The sequence below is a fragment of the Lonchura striata genome, chromosome 19 (assembly GCF_046129695.1).
Source record: "Lonchura striata isolate bLonStr1 chromosome 19, bLonStr1.mat, whole genome shotgun sequence".
In the NCBI taxonomy this organism is placed as follows: Eukaryota; Metazoa; Chordata; class Aves; order Passeriformes; family Estrildidae; genus Lonchura; species Lonchura striata.
The window spans coordinates 11,818,686-11,838,273 of record NC_134621.1 but is presented as its reverse complement, the minus strand read 5'-3'; the positions used below and the strand labels follow the sequence as shown (position 1 = coordinate 11,838,273).

Sequence of the window (19,588 nt, the reverse complement as noted above, 5' to 3'; positions counted from 1 at the left end):
GGGGGGTACACCGGGGATACACCGGAATGGGGGTGCCGGTCCCACTTTCCCAAGTTGCCAGCCCCGATTTCCAGGCCAACGTGCAAGGCTGCCGTCAGCCTCGGCCGCGCTTCCTGGGGGACCCGCGGGGTACCCTCGGACTGGAGACAAGGAGGAATCCGCACCGGGGGCTGTGCGGGGGCTCCCGGCTCCGCAGCTGTTCGATCCCCGCGCCCCAGCGCCGCTTCGGGCGGCGGTGGCTGCGGGAGCTCCGGGACGCTCCGCGCAGTTGGGGCTTTGGCCGGTCTGCGGGACCGTGCGGGCTGGTGGGGACTCCGGCAGGACCGAGGCCGTCCGTCCCGCCCCGGACCCTCGGCCGGAGTCCCGGTGAGGACGGTGCCCGTCGGAAGGAGCGGCGGAGCTCCACTCCTCACGCGTTTGGCAATTTTTGGTTCCGAGCTCGCACACAACCCGAGCTCTGTCCGTGGGTTTATTTTAAACAGTTTAATTTGCCTCCCAGGAGCGGCCGCTGCCCGGCAGAGACCAACCCAGTGCGGCAGTTCTCGGAATCGGCGCCGGCGGACCGGCTGCTCTGAAATGCAAACGAGCCCTGGAGCGCTGCCGGGGCGGGCAGAGATAGCGGGGGAGGGACGGGACAGGCACGACGCGGCTCCGGGGCTCTCGGGTGGGACCGGCTTCCCGTATCGGGACGTGGCGGGGTGACCCGTGGTTCCCGGCCTCTGCCATGCCCGGCGGGGTGGCGAACGCCGGTTCCGCCGCGGGCAAGAACCGTGTAGGGCCCTTCAGAGCCGTTCAGCCGCGCCCGGGCTCGCCCCGGGCCGTGACATTGCCGGGCCGGCGATCTGGCTCCGCGTGAGCCCGTCCCACGTGTGCGGACCAGGAGAGCCCCGGCGCGGCCCCGCCGGACAACGAGCCCTTCCTGAGCTCCTCGCGTACCCTCCCCGGCCCGCCGCGGGCTCCGCGCTAGCAGGCCGGGCGGGAAGGCGGGGAACAGCGGACGCGCCACGCGGGGCTCCCGGGAGCCGCGGGTCGGGCCGGGCGGGGCGGAAGCGGAAGGCGGTGTCGCCATGGCAGCGCGGAAGCGGAAGGCGCGGGCGATGGCGGCGGGCGGCGCGGCGCTGTGGGGGCGGCTCTCGGCCTGGCTGCCGCGGGGCCGCCTCGGCCTGGCCGCGCTGCTCGGCCGCCTCTCCGACCGCCTCTCCCGCGGTCGTGACCGCCGCGCCCGCAGGTAAGGACCGGCCGGGACCCCGCCGGCTCTCCCGGGGCTGGGAGGCAGCGGGAGCCCTCCGCCGCCCCCGCAGTCGGTGTCATGTTACCGGGGCATCCCCCGCTCGCCGCTTCCCCTTTCCGGCCCGGCCCAGCTCCTTGGAAAAGCCGCGCAGGTATAAAAGGGCAGCCCGGTACCCCCAGGCAGGGGTCGGAGTCGGGTTCGGCTCTGCTCACGCAGACCCCTGTAGCTCGCCCCACTGTCCGATCGCCCTCGGGGCAACAGCTGAGCGTTATTTCCCCTTTCCCATTTCCTTGCCTCCCACTGTCACCAGGCGCTGGCCGGCATCGCTTTGTCCCAGGGGCCGGGCGCCCCGCGGCTGTCACAGCTCAGCCCTCGGGCCGGGTTTGGGTGTTCGGCTCAGCCCACCCGGGCCCGCGGTGGCGGGGGGCGAGGGGCCCCGCGGGACGGGGCCGAAACAGGTGCCAGCCCCCTCGGGCAGGGAGACGGGAGGGGCAGGCCACGCTGTGCCCGGCGGCTCTCACCGGGGACAGTGCTGTCACCGCGGTCCTGGAGGAGGTGGGTTATCAGTCTGTGTTCCTGTTCACACCAAGGAAATTCTTGCCACGCTTCTCTTCTGGTCTCGCCAGTGTTCTTAGGGCAGATACATTCGGCTGAGCCCTGGAAAGAAATCACTGAGTTCACATAGCAGCACTGTAGATCCCCCCTGTGTGCTGATGGGTGAGTGGTGAAAGGACAACACCGTGTCCTGAAGTTTCACTTCACCTCAGTTCTGAAGATGAGGTTTTACAGTGAATAGGAGTTTCAGCTGCACTGTGAGTTTCTGTACCAGACCTACATTAAAAAAAAAAAAAAAAATAGAACACACCCCAAAAAATCCATTGTTGCTATTTAGGGTAAATCTTTTTATTCAGAAGGGTTCTGAGGTGGTTCCTTTTGATTCCGTTTTCTCTTTCTGGTTAACTCAGTGATGTGAAGTACGTGGAAAGGGCTCCCCCCTAGTTCACTTTCTGTTCCTCTGAAACCTGTTTTGTCACGGTGTAGAATTTTGATGATTTCTTCATAATGTTACATGGTTTCTGACAATTGTGTGTGCGTAGTTGCAAGGATAGGTGGTATTGGGTAGTCACTGAGCTGATGTCAGTCACTGGTGGGTAGAAGCTGCTGCTCTGGGAGCAGGTTGTTCTGTCAATGGCACTGTGGCTGGAGCAAAATACGGATTTATTTGATAATTCTAAAAGCCATAGGCTCTCAATGCTGAATAAGGTGTAGATTTCACTATTGGGTTGAAAGATCAGTGTTGACACACTGTAAATTACTTAGGGAGTGAAAAATCTGGAGGATGCAATTAGTGAGGATAAATTGACCTGTGCAAAATTAATCTGAATCAAACCAAATAGTACTGGTGCTGCAGGTTGATGTTCTTCCAAATATTCCTGTCAGAGTCCAGATGCTCCAAGCTCAATCCATTGCTGCCTGCAGCCTTCAGAGTTGCCCTCAGAGCTGCCCCTGGCTCCAGGCAGGCAGGTACAGGGCCTCAGGCAGGGAGGCAGGTGCAATTGGACTCAGAGTTCCTTGCTAGAAAATGCCTTCTGGGAATTATGTTTCTGGAAAGTGTCTGCTTTCCCACTGGTCTGGCTTCTGGAAGGGTAATTTGGTTGGTCAATGAGATAATGAGGACAGTATTCTTCTCTGTTGATTGTTATTGTAAAATACATAAAATTTGCCACTGCTTCCTCCCTAAGGAATAATTCCAGAGGATGTTTATGACCTGTGGGGCTGGATTAGAGCCCAACGATGCCACTGCTCTGTGGGCTGAGCATTTGGTGGATCCTGTGTTTTTGGATCCAGTGTGAATTCCTGTAGATCTGTGTGTCATGTTCCCTTGCAGAGATGGAACAGTGGGAATCTGCTCTATGTGTGGCCTGTGAGGCTTGAGGTGAGAAAAGGTGTATGAAGGTTGTGCTCTGGTTCCGTGGAGACTTAGGAGAATGTGCCTGAAAAGTGGTATTTCTCATGTCTCTGTTCTGCTTTAATTTTTTCTGCACGTTTTAGGGGATATTTGCATTGTTTTTAACAACCTGTGCTGGTGATCTCTGTCACTTCTGGGTATTCAGGCTGTGCCAGGTCCACATGATCTGCTAAAACCCACTGGCCCAGGAGTTCCTGCACTGACTGACTCAGATTTCGGTGTTCACGAATAGTCAGTGACAAACTCATGGATTTTACAGGAAACGCCACTATGAACTGGTTTCCTTGTAAGGATGTTTGGAAACCTTGTGAAGATCCAGGGCTGTATCATGAACCAGATGAGTGAAATCATCTTCCTGGAATCTATGTTCATTTGGGCTCTGGATTGTGGTAAAAAGCCAGAAGTTCCTCGTAACAAATTCTGGTAAAGGTCGTGATCAAGTTTCCTCTTGGTGTGTGGTGATGGTGGAATCATCAGGATGGGCCACAGGACGGTGGCTGCCTGCTGGCCCGAGGACCTGGTGGTCCTTGGGGTAAGACAGCCACCCCAGTTCCATCCCAAGAAGTGTGGCTCCCATGAGTGGGGTTTGCAGATTAGGATGGTTTCTGTGGGTTCAGGGATACAGTCCAGTCCCTTGCTCATGGATTCCTGGATATCATGGGAGCTGCTGCTGCTAATTGTGCTGAAATGTGGTTTTGTCATGCAAACAGACTCCTGGTGGGGGGTTATTCTATGACTGGATGGATTTGCATGTGTGAAACCTTGGAGAGGAGAAGTTGCTGCTTGCTTCCTGTCACCCGCTGTGTGATGCTGGCAGTAAGCCGGTTTCTTCCCAAAGTGACTTCAAAGAAATTAAATTTCTTCAAAAATTTCTTTTTGAAGAATGAGTTTCCTTGTGTCTTCCTCGCAGGGAATGTGTGGAAACCTCCCCTTTTGTGAGGTTTGCAGGGGAAATTGTGACCCTTTCTTGTGCTTCTGGGGAATGCCAGTGGCATTGCTGAACGGGGATGGATCCCTGTTGTGGCGCTTGGTGCATTCCTGCTGGGACATAATTGCTCCTTTTGTGGGTCCTTCTTGGGGTGTGATTGCTCTGCCTTTGCTGGGGCTTGCACTTGGCCACCTTTTTTGCTGTAGATCTATTTTTGGATAAGATTGAGTGGTGGAGGCATTTTTCTCTTTAAAGCAGTGTGATCTTTAAACTTGAAATGTGAACTTCAGCCCAGCTGAGAACAAAGCTTGACATGAAGGGAGTGTTGGATGATGTGTGTGTGATGGAGATAATTCAGGAGTGGCTGGTTGCAGGTACAGGTCGTACCAGCGCAGCACTGCCAGACACCTGAGCATCCAAACTCTCATTTTCTGTAGCTCCTGGCCTCCTTCCCTTCCCATGTAGTCCTGATGAAGTAGCTGTTTCCCCTCATCTCCATGCCAGCTCAGGGGAGGAGCTGGCGATGTTCAGATCTGTTCTCCCATATTTTGCCTGTGTACATTTGGCTTTGGTGATCCAGATCAGATTATGGACAGGGAAAGGCATTCTTGCCATTGTGGATCCCTGCCGTGTATTGGCCCTGGCTGCAGCTCTTCCTTTGCCTGCTTGGAGTCTTGCTGGGAAGCAAAAGTTTCACTACAAAGAATTTCTCCATCTTTCTTTGCACAGGTCATCATGGCTCCTTCTAGCCCCACTACTCACCCCTCCTGTTCCAGTGATCACAGCCCCACCGTGTACCCTCTGTCCAGAAGGAGCACACAGGTTCCAGTGGATTAGGAATCTGGTCCCAGAGTTCGGGATCTCCAGCTCGCATGTCAAGGTGCTTTCATCCCCGGCGGAATTCTATGAGCTCCTGAAGGTAAGGTGTGGGCTGCAAGTTGTAGGAATGGTTTTGATACAATCCCAGTTTTGCAGCTGCTGCCTGGTAACTGCTCTCGTATGGAATAGGTTTAGCTGCAGAGAATGTGCTCTTCAGTTTCCCAGAAAGCACTAGTTTCTTTCTTGAATTTTAGATGCAACAGTGGTGCTGCTGTGGCTCCACGTAGCTCCGTGTGTTTTACATCACCACTGTCCATGTGTTACCTTTCCTTCCTCAAGGCCAGGGAGCCAGAGCAGAGATGTGGCTGAAGTTATCCTCCCGGGGAGTGCAGCACTGCCAGGTCTGGGCCAATGGCTCCTCAGGACCAAACACCCTGTGTGAAATTGAGCTTGTTTTTTGCTGCTCCCAGGTGCAGATAAAAGCAGCCAAGCAGCGGATGGTGATGGCCTCACTGTACCTGGGAACAGGACTTCTTGAGCAGGAGCTGGTGAGTGTGGAAGGGTTTGGGAACGCCAAGAAAGGAATGCAGTGGAGGGATGTGGAAGGAAACCATGCTTCTGGTTGAGGTCTGGTGTGGAGCCAGGGAACTGCTGCTGCTGCACTTCTTCAGGATAGTTAGCCTGGACCTGTCAGAAGGGACTGGCCTGCTGTTCAGAGTGCTTGGGGCGGGGGGCTTTGTAAAACTCAGGTCATGGGAATCTATCTTTCCCTGACATTTTTCTTGGATGGGATTTGAGCTGTAGGTGTGTGGTGCTGTGCTTGGTGGTTCAGGTGCAGGACACAGATGAAGGATTGGTTTGCTGCATTTGAGACTGAGGCCAGCTTTGATGGTATTTGCCTTTTTTTGTGCTTTCCTCTGGAAACAAAAGCATTTTTGCCCAAGGGCTTGAGGAGGAAGCCTGGCCTTGGCCAGGTTCTGATGTTAGGAAGCAAATGCCCTGGCAGAGTAAAGATGGATGGAGCCTGCATAGGATTTATGCCCAGCTTTGTCTGGGCTTGCACACAGGATTTGAATTTGCATGTAACAAACAACCTTGTAGTCAAATAATAAAAATGTAGTGAATTCCTGTCAATGTTTGTCTTTGGTGATGCAAGTCTGTGATTTGAGAATGATATTGGGACTCTTTCTGTGAACATTAATTGCTCTTGTGAGACCTGAAGGATGTGGACATGTAAAACTGAGGCCCTTTGATCTGTGGCTTTAAGCTGTACTGGCTCTGCTAGGCACAAGGAGGAAGGACTTGCACCAGAGTGTGGGAGCTGTCTTGACCAGGGTCCCCTGCTGCTGAGCACTTCCCTTGGAACGTGTATTTGCTTTTGTAATGAGAAGAGAACTCTCTCTACAGGTGTATTGCTTAGAAGAAACACTGGAGAAATCACTGCAAGCAAAAGGCTCGTCTGACCTCAGAGTTTCCATTCTCCTTGACTACACCAGGGGTTCCCGGGGTAGGAATTGCTGCTCATTGCTTTTGTCAGAGCCTGATTTTATGAGAGACAGTTCTTTTCAGAGTGGGTATCTTGGCCAATTGGACCTACTTGTGTAAAGCATGCACATTTCAGGATTGGCCTTTTGTATTCCAGAACTGCATATTCCCAGAAAATCTTCAAGTTGAACAGCTTTTCTTCCAAAAATAGGTGGTAGGAGCAAGAAGGGTCAAACTACTCTGTGCAACTTGTGTAGTCTTGCTTGGTTCATTTGTTAGTGCATTTGTCCTTACCCTTCATGCTCACTTATATTTTCATTTTGAAAGGAGAATGGGGATTGTTGGAAACAGAAGCAGCAGCACACTGAATCAGGAACCTGTGGTCATCTGTAGCGACTCTTATAGATGTGTTACTAGTGCTGGTGAGGCTTGGTTAAGAACCTTGAAAAGTGTCAGACCTGCCCTGTGACTGATTCTGAATGTCATTTTCAATATTGACATAGTGCAAATAAAAGTGATCCAAAAAAAAACAAAAAAAAAAAAAGGAAAACATGTGAAGTGCCAGTGGATGGGAGGGGTGCTCACCCTGTAACCAGCTGAAGAGCTGTGTCATGATGTGTCTGTTCTGTGTGATCTTTGTGTGAAACTCCCTTTCTTTCCCAGGCAGGAAGAATTCTCGAACAATGCTGATCCCATTGCTGCAGAGATTTCCCGACCAAGTCCGTGTGTCCCTCTTCCACACCCCAAACCTGCGTGGACTTCTCCGGCTCCTGATTCCAGAGCGTTTCAATGAGACCATTGGGCTACAGCACATCAAGGTCTATCTCTTCGATGACAACGTGATCCTGAGCGGGTGAGTCTGGCTGTGTCTGGCCTGGGTGCGGTCATTTCACTGGCCTTTGGGCAGGTTGTCTGTGCTGCCAGAGTTGTCTGAACGTGTGGACTCCATCATGATCCTATCAGTGCTCTTCTGAGATGGGAGAGCAACCACAGTTCCTGCACATGAGATTCTCAGATAAGAGTGAGCCTTTCTTAACGGGAAAAATATTTCGAGATTCTGAAGGAAATGGCCAATTTGTGCTTTAGTGCAGCTATCCCAGAGCGAGGCCTGTAGCCTGACCTGGGAGGCTGAGAATTTTGTGTCTGTGCTCTGAACCTGTCTCTTCTTTTTCTCTTCAGTGCAAACCTGAGTGATCTGTACTTCACCAATCGTCAGGACCGCTATGTCTTGCTGCAGGACTCTCCTGAGATTGCAGACTTCTTCACGGAGCTTGTGGACGCGATTGGGGATGTGTCCCTGCAGTTACAACAGGATGATACAGTCCAGATGATGGAGGGAATGGTACACCCATACCAGGGTAGGAGGGAGCTGTCTCACCTGGTTGAGTGATGGGATCCAGAGGAGAGGAGTGACAGCCAAGGTTTAAGGATGACTTAGACTCCATCAGTGTGTGAATTGTTGGGTGTCTGACCATTCAGGCTGTGGGATGTCCTGTTTTGAGCCATCCAGTACTATAATCAAGATTGATTAAGTTTCAGTACTGGGTCTGTTGGAGTTTTCCCAGCACAGTGGCTGTCATAGGCTGATTTGACAGGGCATGCAGAGACTGGAAGTAACTCTGAAACAGTCTCAGTGCTGCCTCATAAATGTGCTGCTTTTGGCCTTAAACAAGAACTTCAGTCCTTTAGGAAGTTTTTCTGATATTAGCAGCTGCAATTCCACGTGCTCTGAGTGTGCATGTTCTGAAGGGTTTATGGATATGCTGCTGTTGTTGGTAATTAATATTTTGTAGTAGAGTTTGTTCTGGGAATCAAATGGGAATCAGTTCAGGAAGACTGGGAGCAAGCATAAAATTGGGCAGAGAACGGCAGTGATGGGCCAGGCTGATTGCGTCATCAGTTTTTGTCCTGGCCTTGCACTGCTGGGTGATGTAAGTTCAGGATGGGGGTGGGAGTTTATTTGTGTCTTCCAGCTCATTCTTGGTTGTCAGTGTAGCCTTGCCCTCGTCCTTTCCTTTCTCAGAGGATTTTTCAGGCTGCTGCCAATTGCTGAGCATTTCTCTTCTGTAATGTAGCTCTACCAACCTTGAAACAGCTGGTTTGGGCCTTAAGATGGAGAGTCATGTGCACTCTATGTTGGCTTCTGTTTGTTCCTGTATCCTGGTGACAGAGGTGACAGGTAGCTTTGTGCCTGTAGACCTCAGACACATCTCTATGACTTTTCCTGCAGGAGACAAAGTGGCTTACTGTGAGATTGCCAAGCGGAAGGTCATGGAGGTCATCAACTCTGCCCGCACACGGCAAGAGCTCCTTCATGCAAAGACTTTCCACAGCAGCCAGCCAGGCAGCTCCCTCTTACCCCAGCAAGGCTCTCAGGCATCTGGGAGTCTGAAGCCAGAACCTGACACCTGGATCTATCCCTTAATCCAAATGAAACCTTTTGGGATTCAAATAGACGAGATGGTCACAGAGACACTCCTGACAGAGGCTGAGCGGGATGCCAGGATATACCTCACCACTGGCTACTTCAACTTGACACAGGCCTACATGGACCTCATCCTGGGCACAAGGGCCGAATACCGGATCCTCCTGGCCTCGCCAGAGGTCAATGGGTTTTTTGGTGCCAAAGGGGTGGCTGGTGCTATCCCTGCTGCCTACGTTTACATTGAACAGCAGTTTTACAGTGAGGTCTGCTGCCTGCAGCAGCAGGAGAGAGTGCAGCTACAGGAGTACTCCCGTGCTGGGTGGACGTTCCATGCCAAAGGTAAGGTGCCCTTAATCCCAAGGGTCTTGTTCAGAGGTGGGTGAGAGCTGTGCATTTGGATTGCAAAAGGAGTAAGGGGCTGGCTGGGTGCCAGTCTGGCCTTAACCTTTGAAACACTCCTCCAAGGTTCAAATAATGTGCTTGTGTAAACCTGGAGGGTTTGGATCACTTGCCTTTGCCTTTTGTTCAATGCAGTCACAGGGATGATTTGAGAGCTGTCTCTGTGGTGGCACTGAAGCACTGTCTGGATGAGAAAGGTGATGTGAAGGAAAGGAAGCATCTGGATGTGTTTATTATGCAGTCAGTGCCTGGTGCAGTTTCTTGTATCCCTTGGGCTGGTTTCAGCAGTCAGGAGTGCTGACTCTGCTGGGGACCCTGCAGCGGAATCGGGGGCAGGTGCTGGAAGGGAGCTGCTTCTGGGGCCTTCCCAGCAGGTCTGTGTGGGGACAATGTGAGTGTTGGGGGATTTGCACCAGCTCCCGTTCCCAGCTCACAGGGGATGCAGTGTGAGGAGCTGTGCTTATGGGAGTCAGGGCAGCCAGAGGGCAAGGGGCTGAGGAAGGAATATGGACTAACATGCATTGAGTTAATGAACTCCACCTTTGAGGTCTTCTGTGAGAGCCCCTGGATTCCTGCTGGATACTGTGCCTAGCTCCCACAGGCTCAGCAGGGTGCTTCAGCTGGAGTGTTTGAGCTGTGATTGCAACACTGGTGCTCCAACCATTCCTGTTTTGACGAGAGCTGTCAGTAGGAATGGCTCCATCCCCCTGCTTCTCACAGGGGTGCTCAGAGGGAGCTCAGAAGTGGTGGGGAGGGAAAGCTGCCGAGTCAGCCTTCTCTCAACTGTGGAAAATCCCTGGGTGCCTCTGTGTTGAAATGACAGATTTCAGAGTGCCCCTCCCCAGCATGGCTGGGAGTGCAGGGAAAACCCTTATCTCCCACAGGGCAGCACGAGGGAGGTCCCTGCCTGCTTGCCTGGGGTGTCCTGTGTCTTTCAGGATGCACGTGCTTGAGCGATCTGTGGTTCCCAGGTTCTGCCTTTGTTGAGCACTGCTAACTCCCAGTGGGATGTGGTTTGGCATAAACTGAGCCCAGAAACGAGGGCTGCTTTTCCCAGCTACCAAAGCGCAGATGGTCACTGGTCCTGTTTGTGCCAGCCAGGCCTTGTGGGACAGTGCTTTGGGCTCTCTGCTGTGTGGTGTTTGCTTGGAAGGGATGCAGGGCTTGGAGTTCAGCAGCTCCAGAGCGTAGCAGGAGGGACAGCTGGAGACATTTGCTGCCTTGTTTCCATTCCCCTTCAGAGTGCTGGGAGGGTCGTGTGCAGCTCCTCTTCTGGCATGCTCTACCCTTGGCACATGTTAGATTCACTCCATTTCCTTTTGCAGGAGTCGTGGTGTGGCAGAGAGGACAAGGACAGAAGAGGGAAGGGAGGAAGCCTTGGAGATGTGAAGGGCATGTGCACAAGGAGCACATGGAGCTTAGCTCCTCGTTGAGGACATGAGATTCCCAGCAGCAAACAGTGCCTGTTGGTGCTTCCTCTCTGGGCTGAGACATGAGACACCCTTGAGTCTTCCGTGGGACCCCAAATACTGGGGCTGTGCTGCATGCTCCTCCTGGTCCCCTTAGCATTTTTGTATCTGCATGCACGATGTCAAGTGGTGCTCCCAGGGATGTCTCTCCTGGGTGCCCATGCAGGTGTAGCAGAGCTCTACACAGATGGGGTGCATGTCTGAGCAGGACATCCAGCAGCTGTCCTGGTGTGACATCCCAAAGCTTATCTGCCCCTTCCTTGGGTGTGGTGTTGGGGATGACAGGGATACATCCCTTGGGATCAGGGTCCCTTTCAAGCATGTTGTGGTGGCAGGGTGCTGGGCAGGTGGCTGTGTGCTGTGAGATAAACCCTATCACTGCTATTGACTGGCACTGGGAAGCTGTGCTTCCCCTTGCTGGAAGGTGAGTCACTGTTTGAGCAGATCCTGCCAGATGGCCATGAAACCAGAGACTTGTAAAGGCTGTGGGACTGCCACAAGACACTTGGGAAGGCAAGGAATCTGTTCCTCATGGCTGCTGCTTGGGCAGAGGTCCAGCCTTTAGTTGGCAGGCACCAGACAGCCCCTGGCAGGGTCCTGTTTGGTGGCAGAATGTGACAAAACCCTGTGCCATGTGGCTCCCAGGGCTCGTGGTGGGTTGTCAGCCCTGCTGTGGTGGGCTGAGCCTGTGGGGTCTGGAGGTGCTGTGGCATTAGGGCAGTGCCAGCTCTGTCAGTGTGTGCTGTGGGGGCGGGGAGGAGCTTACAGGAACTGGCAGTGAATCGGCAGCATCTTACTCAAGGCATTCTTGGAACTGCTCTGGGGCTGAGTTGGGAAACCTGCTGCTATTTTAAGGCCGAGGTGGTTTTTATGCTACGGGTTCTTTGTTGCAGTCTGTGTGTGACCAGCCATGGGGATAAGCCTCTACCAGGGACTCACCCAGGGCTCTGCTGAGGAGAGCAAAGGCTCTCTGGCTCCATTTGTGCAGAGTGACCACATAGCCTCTCCTTGGCAGCAGTCCTGATTCTCCTGTGACTGTTCCTTCTTGCTGCAGTGGTGTGCTTGAGAATGATGTGATGTTTCCATCTTTCCCTTGAAAATCTGTCCTGGGCTCTGTCCTGCTCTCTGTGCTGGCAGAGCTGTGGCAGCTGTGTTGGTGAGTGGCAGCGGGGGCCAGGTGCCCTGGCAAGAGTCTGATCTCATTGCTGGCTCCTCTGGAAGTGAAGGAGTGAAATAATTTGCACTTCTCATCTGTATCACTTCAGAGTGGCATGTAAATTCACCTGCCAGAGCTGGGAGATGCCTCTTCATGTCATGGTCCTGGGATGGGGGTTGGTCCCTGGCCCTGAGACAGGCTGGACAGACTTAGCCTGTCTGGCTGGGATTTTGGGGCTGGCTCCTTCCTTGGAAACCTGTTTGTCTTCTCTGAGCATTTCTGAATTTACAGTGGTGCAAAACAGCCTCTTAGGCAGTGACAGGACTTGTTCTGAGTTGTTTTGGGGCTGTGCATTCCAGGTGTGCACTAGGGGTACCGCACTTCCAGTCAAAACATTCAGATTTGGGCTGTGCCAGGGCACCCCACACATGGCACACGGAGCACACACCCCACACATGGCACACACTGCACACACAGCAGAGCAGCCCTGCAGGCCCTGCTAGGCTGCTCTCTGCTCTCAAGCTCCTGTACAGCATCTGTAATCCACATTTAAAGCATTTAATTCACTCTGAGTGGAGGGACCAGGTGAGCCCACCCTGGCCTCTCCCTTGGTCGTCATGCTGCCTCTCTTCCTTATTTTTCCTGCAGGCCTCTGGCTGTACCTAGCAGGGAGTGACCTGCCCTGCCTGACCCTGATTGGCTCTCCAAATTTTGGGTATCGATCAGTTCATCGTGACTTGGAAGCTCAGGTTGCAATAGTGACAGAAAATAAAGCCTTGCAGCAGCAGCTCCATCAGGTAAGCAGCAGATTCCGGGAATGCAGTGGGGATCGTGTACTTCTGGGTCTCACAGGGAATGCTGAGGACGCAGTGGCAATAAAAACCTCCAACTGCAATAACTCAGGAGCTGCTGGAGCAGCATGGGGAGTCCTGAGGAGCTGTCAGTGAAGTGACTATTGATGAGCTGCCTGCTGCAAGGACCCAGTGCTGGGAAATGAGGCAGTAACGGGAAGGAATGTGTGTCCCCAGTGACCTCGGGTACCAGGAGTGCTCAGGGCTGCATGTGCACAGAGCCTTTGGAGGACCTGCTGACTCCTCTGCTCACCAGCCATGCTGCACCTCTGAGCCTTAACCCTAGCATTTAAGGATTACCCAGGGCATGGCAGGTTCTGGGGTAATGAGGCCCGGCCCTTGGAGTGTCTGAGCTTGGACTGGAAGAGGGTTTCTGGACTGGCTGGGATGCCCATGAATTTCTATGATAAAATCCTTATCTTGAATAATAATATGACATTATATAATCTTGATGCAAACATGTTTAAGTTCTTTGATATTCAATGTCCCAGGGTTTTTCTGTGCTGTTTAATTAGGCAGCTTGTAATGCTCAGCAGTTCTGCTGCTCTGAATCCTGCCTGGTTCTCCAGCTGTCTTGACTGAATCTTCTGCTGGAACTGACTGTCCCAAGTAATTTCTCTTGCAGTGTTCTCTTTCAAAGCAGATGTTTGGTGCCTCTGTGTGACTTGGAGACCTCAGAAATGCGCTGTCTGAGGCAGGTGCTGGCAGAGTTGTCTGCAGGATCAATGGGAATTGCCCTCTTGCATCAGGGCTCTTCCCTGGGATGAGTCAGAGTGTATCTAATCAAAAACAATTCTATTACTGGAAGAGTTGCTTGAGTATTTCAATTCATATCTTGCCTCTGCTTGTTTCTAATGGAAGGGGAAAATCAATGGAAATGTGACACAAAGGAATTTTCTCACACAGGGCTGCAGTGATCTCACTCAAAGGGCTTTAAACCATTCCCGATTGCTGGAAGCTGATTCTGAGATGGGCTGTGTGTTTACTTTCTGTGGTCTTTTTTAGAAGACTTAATCCATTCCTGGGATGCTGCCATGAAATCACTTTGCCTATGTAATGTTCAGTTCCATTTTAAAAGTGTGTGCTGAGATTTGGGAAGAAATGGGAGTGGTCTGGATGTCTTTGGGCGCTTCTGTGAATGAACTGAGATTGATTCAGGGAACTGGCCTTGCTCCTGGTGCTCAGATCTCACCATAATGGATGGTCATGGAGCAGAATCCTCACAGCAGGGCTGACTATAGCTTTTGGAGTATTTGAAGGCTCTCAAATTAGAGTGAATTGGCAGATTAATGTCTTGGTTCACCTTTTTGGTGTTACTTTCCAGTACTTGGTTCCTGCTTCCCTGTTCCACCCTGAATTTAAATAGTGCAGCATTCTGCTCTTTGTGACAACTTTGATTTTAAAAAAAGATTATGAAGAAACTTCCAGGAGCTGTTCTGCTCCTTGTTTGCCTGCAGATCCTGAAACCTGACTGTTTGTGCTAAAAGCTCCACTTACCTGTGATCAAAGCATTGCTCTCACGTGCTGTGCGCATGTTATCAGCAGGGTGGTTCATTTCCTCCCTCAGCAGTTGGGTGCACGCTGTGGGGGCCCAAGTGTTTCTGGTAATTTAGCTGAGATCACGACTGCACATTCATCTGCAAACACGGCGCCTGAGCTGTGTCTAGAAAGAGCTGCATAAGCCAGTCCCAGGAGGTTTGGGTGAGGTTTCCTTTTCTGGCAATTACAGCCTGGCCTTGAGGAGTTTTCTGAAACTGAAGCTCAGCTCATGCAGCTGTGGGGCACAAAAAGGCAAAACCCTCTACCCTTATTCTCTGTAGAGTTTTAATTGCAAATTCTTGAGGAGAAATGGTGCATTCTTGTGGCAAGATCCCTGGTTAGCTTTATCTGAGAATTGCTTCTCTGAAAGACCATTATGTAATTTAGCACTTGGGATTTACTGAGATGATGTTTCTTCCCTCGTTCAGGAGCAAGAGCAGCTTTACCTCTGCTCAGGTGTGGTCTCAACATCAACGTTTGAGCAGCCAAGTCGTTACGTGAAACTGTGGGTGAAGCTGGTGACACCTTTGATCAAGAATTTCTTTTGAAAGAAGAAAAGTTGCTGCTTTGGGTGAGTTTGCTGCCATTGTGGGGAATTATATTGCACTGACTGTAGTGAATAGCTGCAGTGCTCTGTCATGAAAAAAAGATTTGAACCATTAGTTCACGGACATGCAGATGATGTGGTGAAAACCAGGAACTTCTCGATTCCTCTAGGGTACTGGCTACCATGAACTGGGCTCAGTGCTCAGGTCCTGACTGGGTTTTGTCTACTAGAATTTCTGGAAGGGCCACTGGCAGAGAACCCATACAGTGGTATTTTCCATGCATGGAAATAAAACTCCCTTTCTGAAATGTCCCTTTCAGAGTTTTGCAGAGAGAGACAGTGTTTGTGCTGTCTTGACCAGCCAATAGGAAGCATTGCTGGAATACTTTAAATGTTTTGTCTTTGTATCCAGTCAGGGCTTTGCTTTGCCCCTCTAGTGTTGGTTAACAGTTGGGTTTGCTTTTCTGTTTGTGGTGTCCTGGAGTTCCTGGTGGTTCCACTGGCCTGTGACTTGAGCCCTTGCGAGCTTCAGGCCATCACTCCTGCCTGTTCCTGTGCCAGGCACAGTCTGTGCAGTTGGCACTGTGTGCTGGGTGCTGCGTGTTCCCACATCCCTTTACTTATTTAATGACAGCCTCCCCTCAGCAGGGTTTGCCTGGCTCCTTCACATATGTTACAAATGTCTTTCATGAGTTGTGAAAGGGCAGGAGAAGACTTTTAGTGCTGGTGTGGATTTGGCATGTTGCTTGCTGGAAGTAGGAGGCTTGAACCATAACATCCTGCAAAAAAGGTGTTTGGAAGCCTGGTAAAAAGGTATGGGAGTGCAAGGTAGGGTGTGAGCAAGGATTTCTGATCTGGAAGTGGCACAAGCAGGATTTCTGACACCTGAAAAAAGCTGATGGTAAGTGTGAAACTCAGTCGTAACTGATTATAAATACTGCTGCTCTATAAAGAAATGAGCTGCTCTCTGTGTCTGCTCTTGGTACTTGTCTGATTGTGAGCTGTGAGGGAAGTTTGAGGTAATTGTATTTTAGAACTAATTGTTTAAATATTTCACAGGATGGGAATTTGGTGAATTGTTTTATGCCAAAAGGACCAGCCTCACCAGATCTACTCACCTTAAAGTGTATTACTGCTGATACAAATTATTTGTTGTGAAGAAAAGGTCGAGTAGGTTCTGTTCCTTAGAAATAGAAATAACATACTTCAGAGAGAACCTGTTTGCAGCTGGACCTTCTCTGGGCTGTGCAGGTTGGTTGTGGGTGAACTGGACCAAATCTGCACCTTTCTTCTCCTGTCTGCTCCAGCAGACAGATGCTCCATGCAGGAGTGTGAGGAGTTTCTGCTCAGTTTGCACTGAGCCATCACACAAGGAGCTGTGGGAAGATGGAGAGCTAGAAGGGGGAAAGGAGTCAGGCACTTGTGTGCAGTTGTTCTGTCTGGCTTCCCATGGTGGTCTGGCTCCCCACCAGCACCACGTCAGAAACCACCAGTGGAAAACCAGTATCCGCCCTGAGAACCCCGTGTGCTGTGAGAGCAGGCTCCACACGGCAGCGCTTCCAGCACTGGTTTTATTGATACTTTGCTAAAATGGTTCTGGTACAATCAAACATAGACTGAGTTACACAACTTGGAAGTTCTTACAAGTACTGCTGTTTCCCATTACCATCAAAAACTAGGCTTCTAGGAGCAGAGCCACACCAGCCAGGACCCACTTGGCTGCTTTTTCTTTTGTCTTCAGGTTGAAGGTCCAGACGTAGGTGGGCCCTCGCATCCGTGTCTTGTAGACGGGACATTCGTAGACGTTGATGGTGTCCATGCGGTCCACGGGGATGGCTCTGAGCAGGATGACCGGCATCTCGGGCGTCAGCTCCTTCATGCGCGCGTCGGCGATGGAGCCCGCGGGGACGTCCCAGCGTGCACCTGCAGGGGCCACAGGTGTCAGGGGACCCTGATACTGCTGCAGGCTGCTCCCCGAGGGCCCTTCTTCACAGCTACTCATGGCTGGGAGCTCAGAGGTTAAGGTTGGGTGGAGTGGCTCAGTGGTGGTAGTCTGACATGTTCTCATCTCACTGTGACCCAGGACTGCATTTGCCTTACTGTGTGTGGGATGTCTGAATAAATTCTGTCCCCACCCTTCCCTTCAGCACGGCTTTATGTGGGAATTGCAGAGTTCAAGGTGAACTGGCTGTAGTGGGATCTGTCACATGGTGTCCCACATGCTCTCTGCTTTTGTCGAAGTGGACCTTTCAGCTGCTTTGCTGAACTGCCTCCTTCCCTCTCATTAGCAGTAATTACCATGGATTTAAGTTTCTCAATTTGTCTTACTCGAGCATCTGCTATGCTTGAGTACATATGTATTCACTAGAGCCCTGTAGCTCCAGGAGCCCCAGGGTTCATGGGCTGGAGCCTAAATTGCTAAAACACAAATTTCTGGTTTGGAAAGGCTGTGTGATCCGGGCAGTGCTGCCCTCAGCTGGCGGCTGAGCCTGGACCCAGGTGGACCCAGATGGACCCAGGGCTCCCTGCTCTGAGCTGCCACCAGTGTGGGCAGAGCAGACCAGCCAGCAAGTGCTGACACTGCTCGGCTGCACAAGGGACACGTGCTGAGCTGGGCCTACTCCGTGTCTGAAACACCTCAGAGATGCAGTTTTTACCTTCCATGAACAGCCCGTGCACGTAGGAGCCTTCTCTAGGGGGAAATGTTATTTCCTCACGGGTTTTCTTGGTCACATCCACTGCCAGACACATCTTATCCAGTGGCCACTGCTTTTTCCTGGCTGTGGACTGCATGATGGCTGTGAGGAAGGACTGGGGGTTGAAGAATCCTGCCAGCCACACTGTTGCAGGTAGCACAAAATCTGTTGACCAGACTTCCAGTTCCTGGAAAATAAACCAGCAGAGTCCCTTAGGGTGGAGGGTGTGCTGTGAGCTGCAGGACACTGACAGAGCTGATGCTTTGCTGTGCATAACCCAAGCTTCAGCTAATCTTGCAGAAAGGAGACTGGCTGGAGGTGGTATGGGAGAAATAAGCAGCAGATTCCCCTGCAGCAATGAAGCTGAAACCCTGAATTCATAGTGCAGAAAATGCTGCTGTTATTTTTTAACAAAGCCAGTTTTATTAATATTTTTATGGGACACTCAGAGTTGTAATGGGGGGAGCTGATGTTCTTTTGCTACAGTGATGTACTGTAATGGGAACCTTGGTCAGACTTGTGCTCCTATTCCTGGAGTAACAGCCCTTTTCAGGTATTTCAGGCTGGTTAAATTGACACTGAGAAATAAACCAGTTACCAATAAACCAGTGCACTGGTGGGGAAAGTCCTGGGGCACCCCAAGCTCTGACAGTCACACACACTCTGCTCACCCTGATCCGCAGGAGCAGGTCTGCATACCAGTTTGCCAAGCTGAGGAGGGAGGGGTAGGCATAACGTGTCCATGATTCTGGAACACTGTCATAGAAGAGAGCATTTGACAGCTCTTCCATCTCGGACGTAATCGTCAGCTCTCCCTTTGAAAAAGAGAAAAGTCCAGGCAGTGTCACCTGCAGCCAGTGGTGGGACAGCCTGAGGGATGTGCATGGGCTCAGGGAGCAGAAGGCTGGGGCTGCCTGGCTGCACCTGGCACAGTTTGATGGGTGGGAGCTGCAGCAAAGGCAGAGTGCTGTGGAATTCTGGGAGATGATCCAGGCCTGCTGTGTACCTGCAGTCCCAGGTCCAGCTCCTTCAGCGAGCGCCTGATCTCATTGGTCAGGATGTTCATCCTTTCACATTCCTGGAGGGCTACAACAGTGTATGGGGTTTTTTCCTTTGCCTTTGCCATCATCTCTTCCATGTTGAACGGCTCCGGCAGCTGCCCGATGATTTCATCCAGGACTGACTTCACCTGAAATGGGAATGCCATAAACTGCTCTTGTCCACAGAAAAATGCTGCAGCTTCCATTTAATTAACTTGGTAAGACTTTTTTCTTTTTCTGTGCTGGTGTTTCTTTGTACCTCCTCCTCTATTACTAGTCCTCCATTCTGTTACTAACTGTTCTTGGGTCTTAAAAACTGTAGTTCTTTTTTGATAGCCAAGGTAAGAGACCTGAGGCCATGGAGGCTGTGAAATTCAAGTGTAAAGTCCAGACAGTCAGGAAGAAGACTAAAAAACATTCTTTTAAATCTTTGGTTTTAGTAGTTGCTTTCATGAATGGAGGTTTCTCAGCCAGCTCATCTGCTGAGGAGTCCCATGTAAGCCACATGTTGCCAGTGGCCCATCGGGGGTGGGGTTCTTGGCCATGCTGCCAGCTCTCTCTGCACTGTGTGTGCCACCATCCCTGGGCTGATGACCACAGCGTGGCTAGGCTGGAATCACCTCCCTCTTATCCCTTCCTGCTGTGGGGCCTGCTTGCTCTCTCAGTTGTCTCCAGACCTGTATCTGCATCCCGTCTCTAGCCTCGCAGTTGTCACCCTTAAGAGGTTTTTTTCCCCACAGTAATTATTTCCCCCCACCTTAAACAAAAATAAGTTAATTTCTACCATAAAGAGATAGGACTTGACTCACCTGTTCCTCTCGGGAGACGCCTGAGCCTCCAGCAGCCTCAGATTCCTTGGGCTGCAGTTCCAGCACTGTGCGGAAGAGACGGTCTGAGGTGACAGTCAGGAAACCCATCTCTGCGTTGGGGTGCAGGCCATACAGGTGGGGGCTCTCTCCTGGCAGGTTGTCATCGATGTACTGGTGGTAGGCCTGAGCATAGGGTCAGGGCCAGCGTTAGCTTGGAAGTGGAGG

General features: G+C 51.7%; 2 protein-coding genes across 2 annotated transcripts in view; one reads left to right on the top strand and one right to left on the bottom strand.

Moving 5' to 3' along the window:
• Nucleotides 1-1,067: 1,067 nt before the first annotated feature.
• PGS1 (phosphatidylglycerophosphate synthase 1) lies at nt 1,068-17,731 on the top strand. The gene is made up of 10 exons (XM_021534184.3): nt 1,068-1,228; nt 4,858-5,047; nt 5,418-5,495; nt 6,355-6,454; nt 7,096-7,285; nt 7,612-7,790; nt 8,663-9,196; nt 12,530-12,678; nt 14,700-14,842; nt 16,560-17,731. Exons 1-9 carry the CDS (start codon nt 1,068-1,070, stop codon nt 14,817-14,819), a joined length of 1,701 nt encoding a protein of 566 aa, XP_021389859.2. The 3' UTR covers nt 14,820-14,842; nt 16,560-17,731.
• Nucleotides 16,256-19,588, bottom strand: part of DNAH17 (dynein axonemal heavy chain 17) — a 32,735-nt gene continuing 29,402 nt past the window's right edge. The window contains exons 76-80 of the mRNA XM_021534087.3: nt 19,364-19,546; nt 18,521-18,703; nt 18,186-18,329; nt 17,476-17,701; nt 16,256-16,741 (exon numbers count right to left, since the gene is read on the bottom strand). Coding sequence (XP_021389762.2) covers nt 16,494-16,741; nt 17,476-17,701; nt 18,186-18,329; nt 18,521-18,703; nt 19,364-19,546 — 984 coding nt within the window. The 3' untranslated portion in view covers nt 16,256-16,493. The remainder of the gene's footprint in view (nt 16,742-17,475; nt 17,702-18,185; nt 18,330-18,520; nt 18,704-19,363; nt 19,547-19,588) is intronic.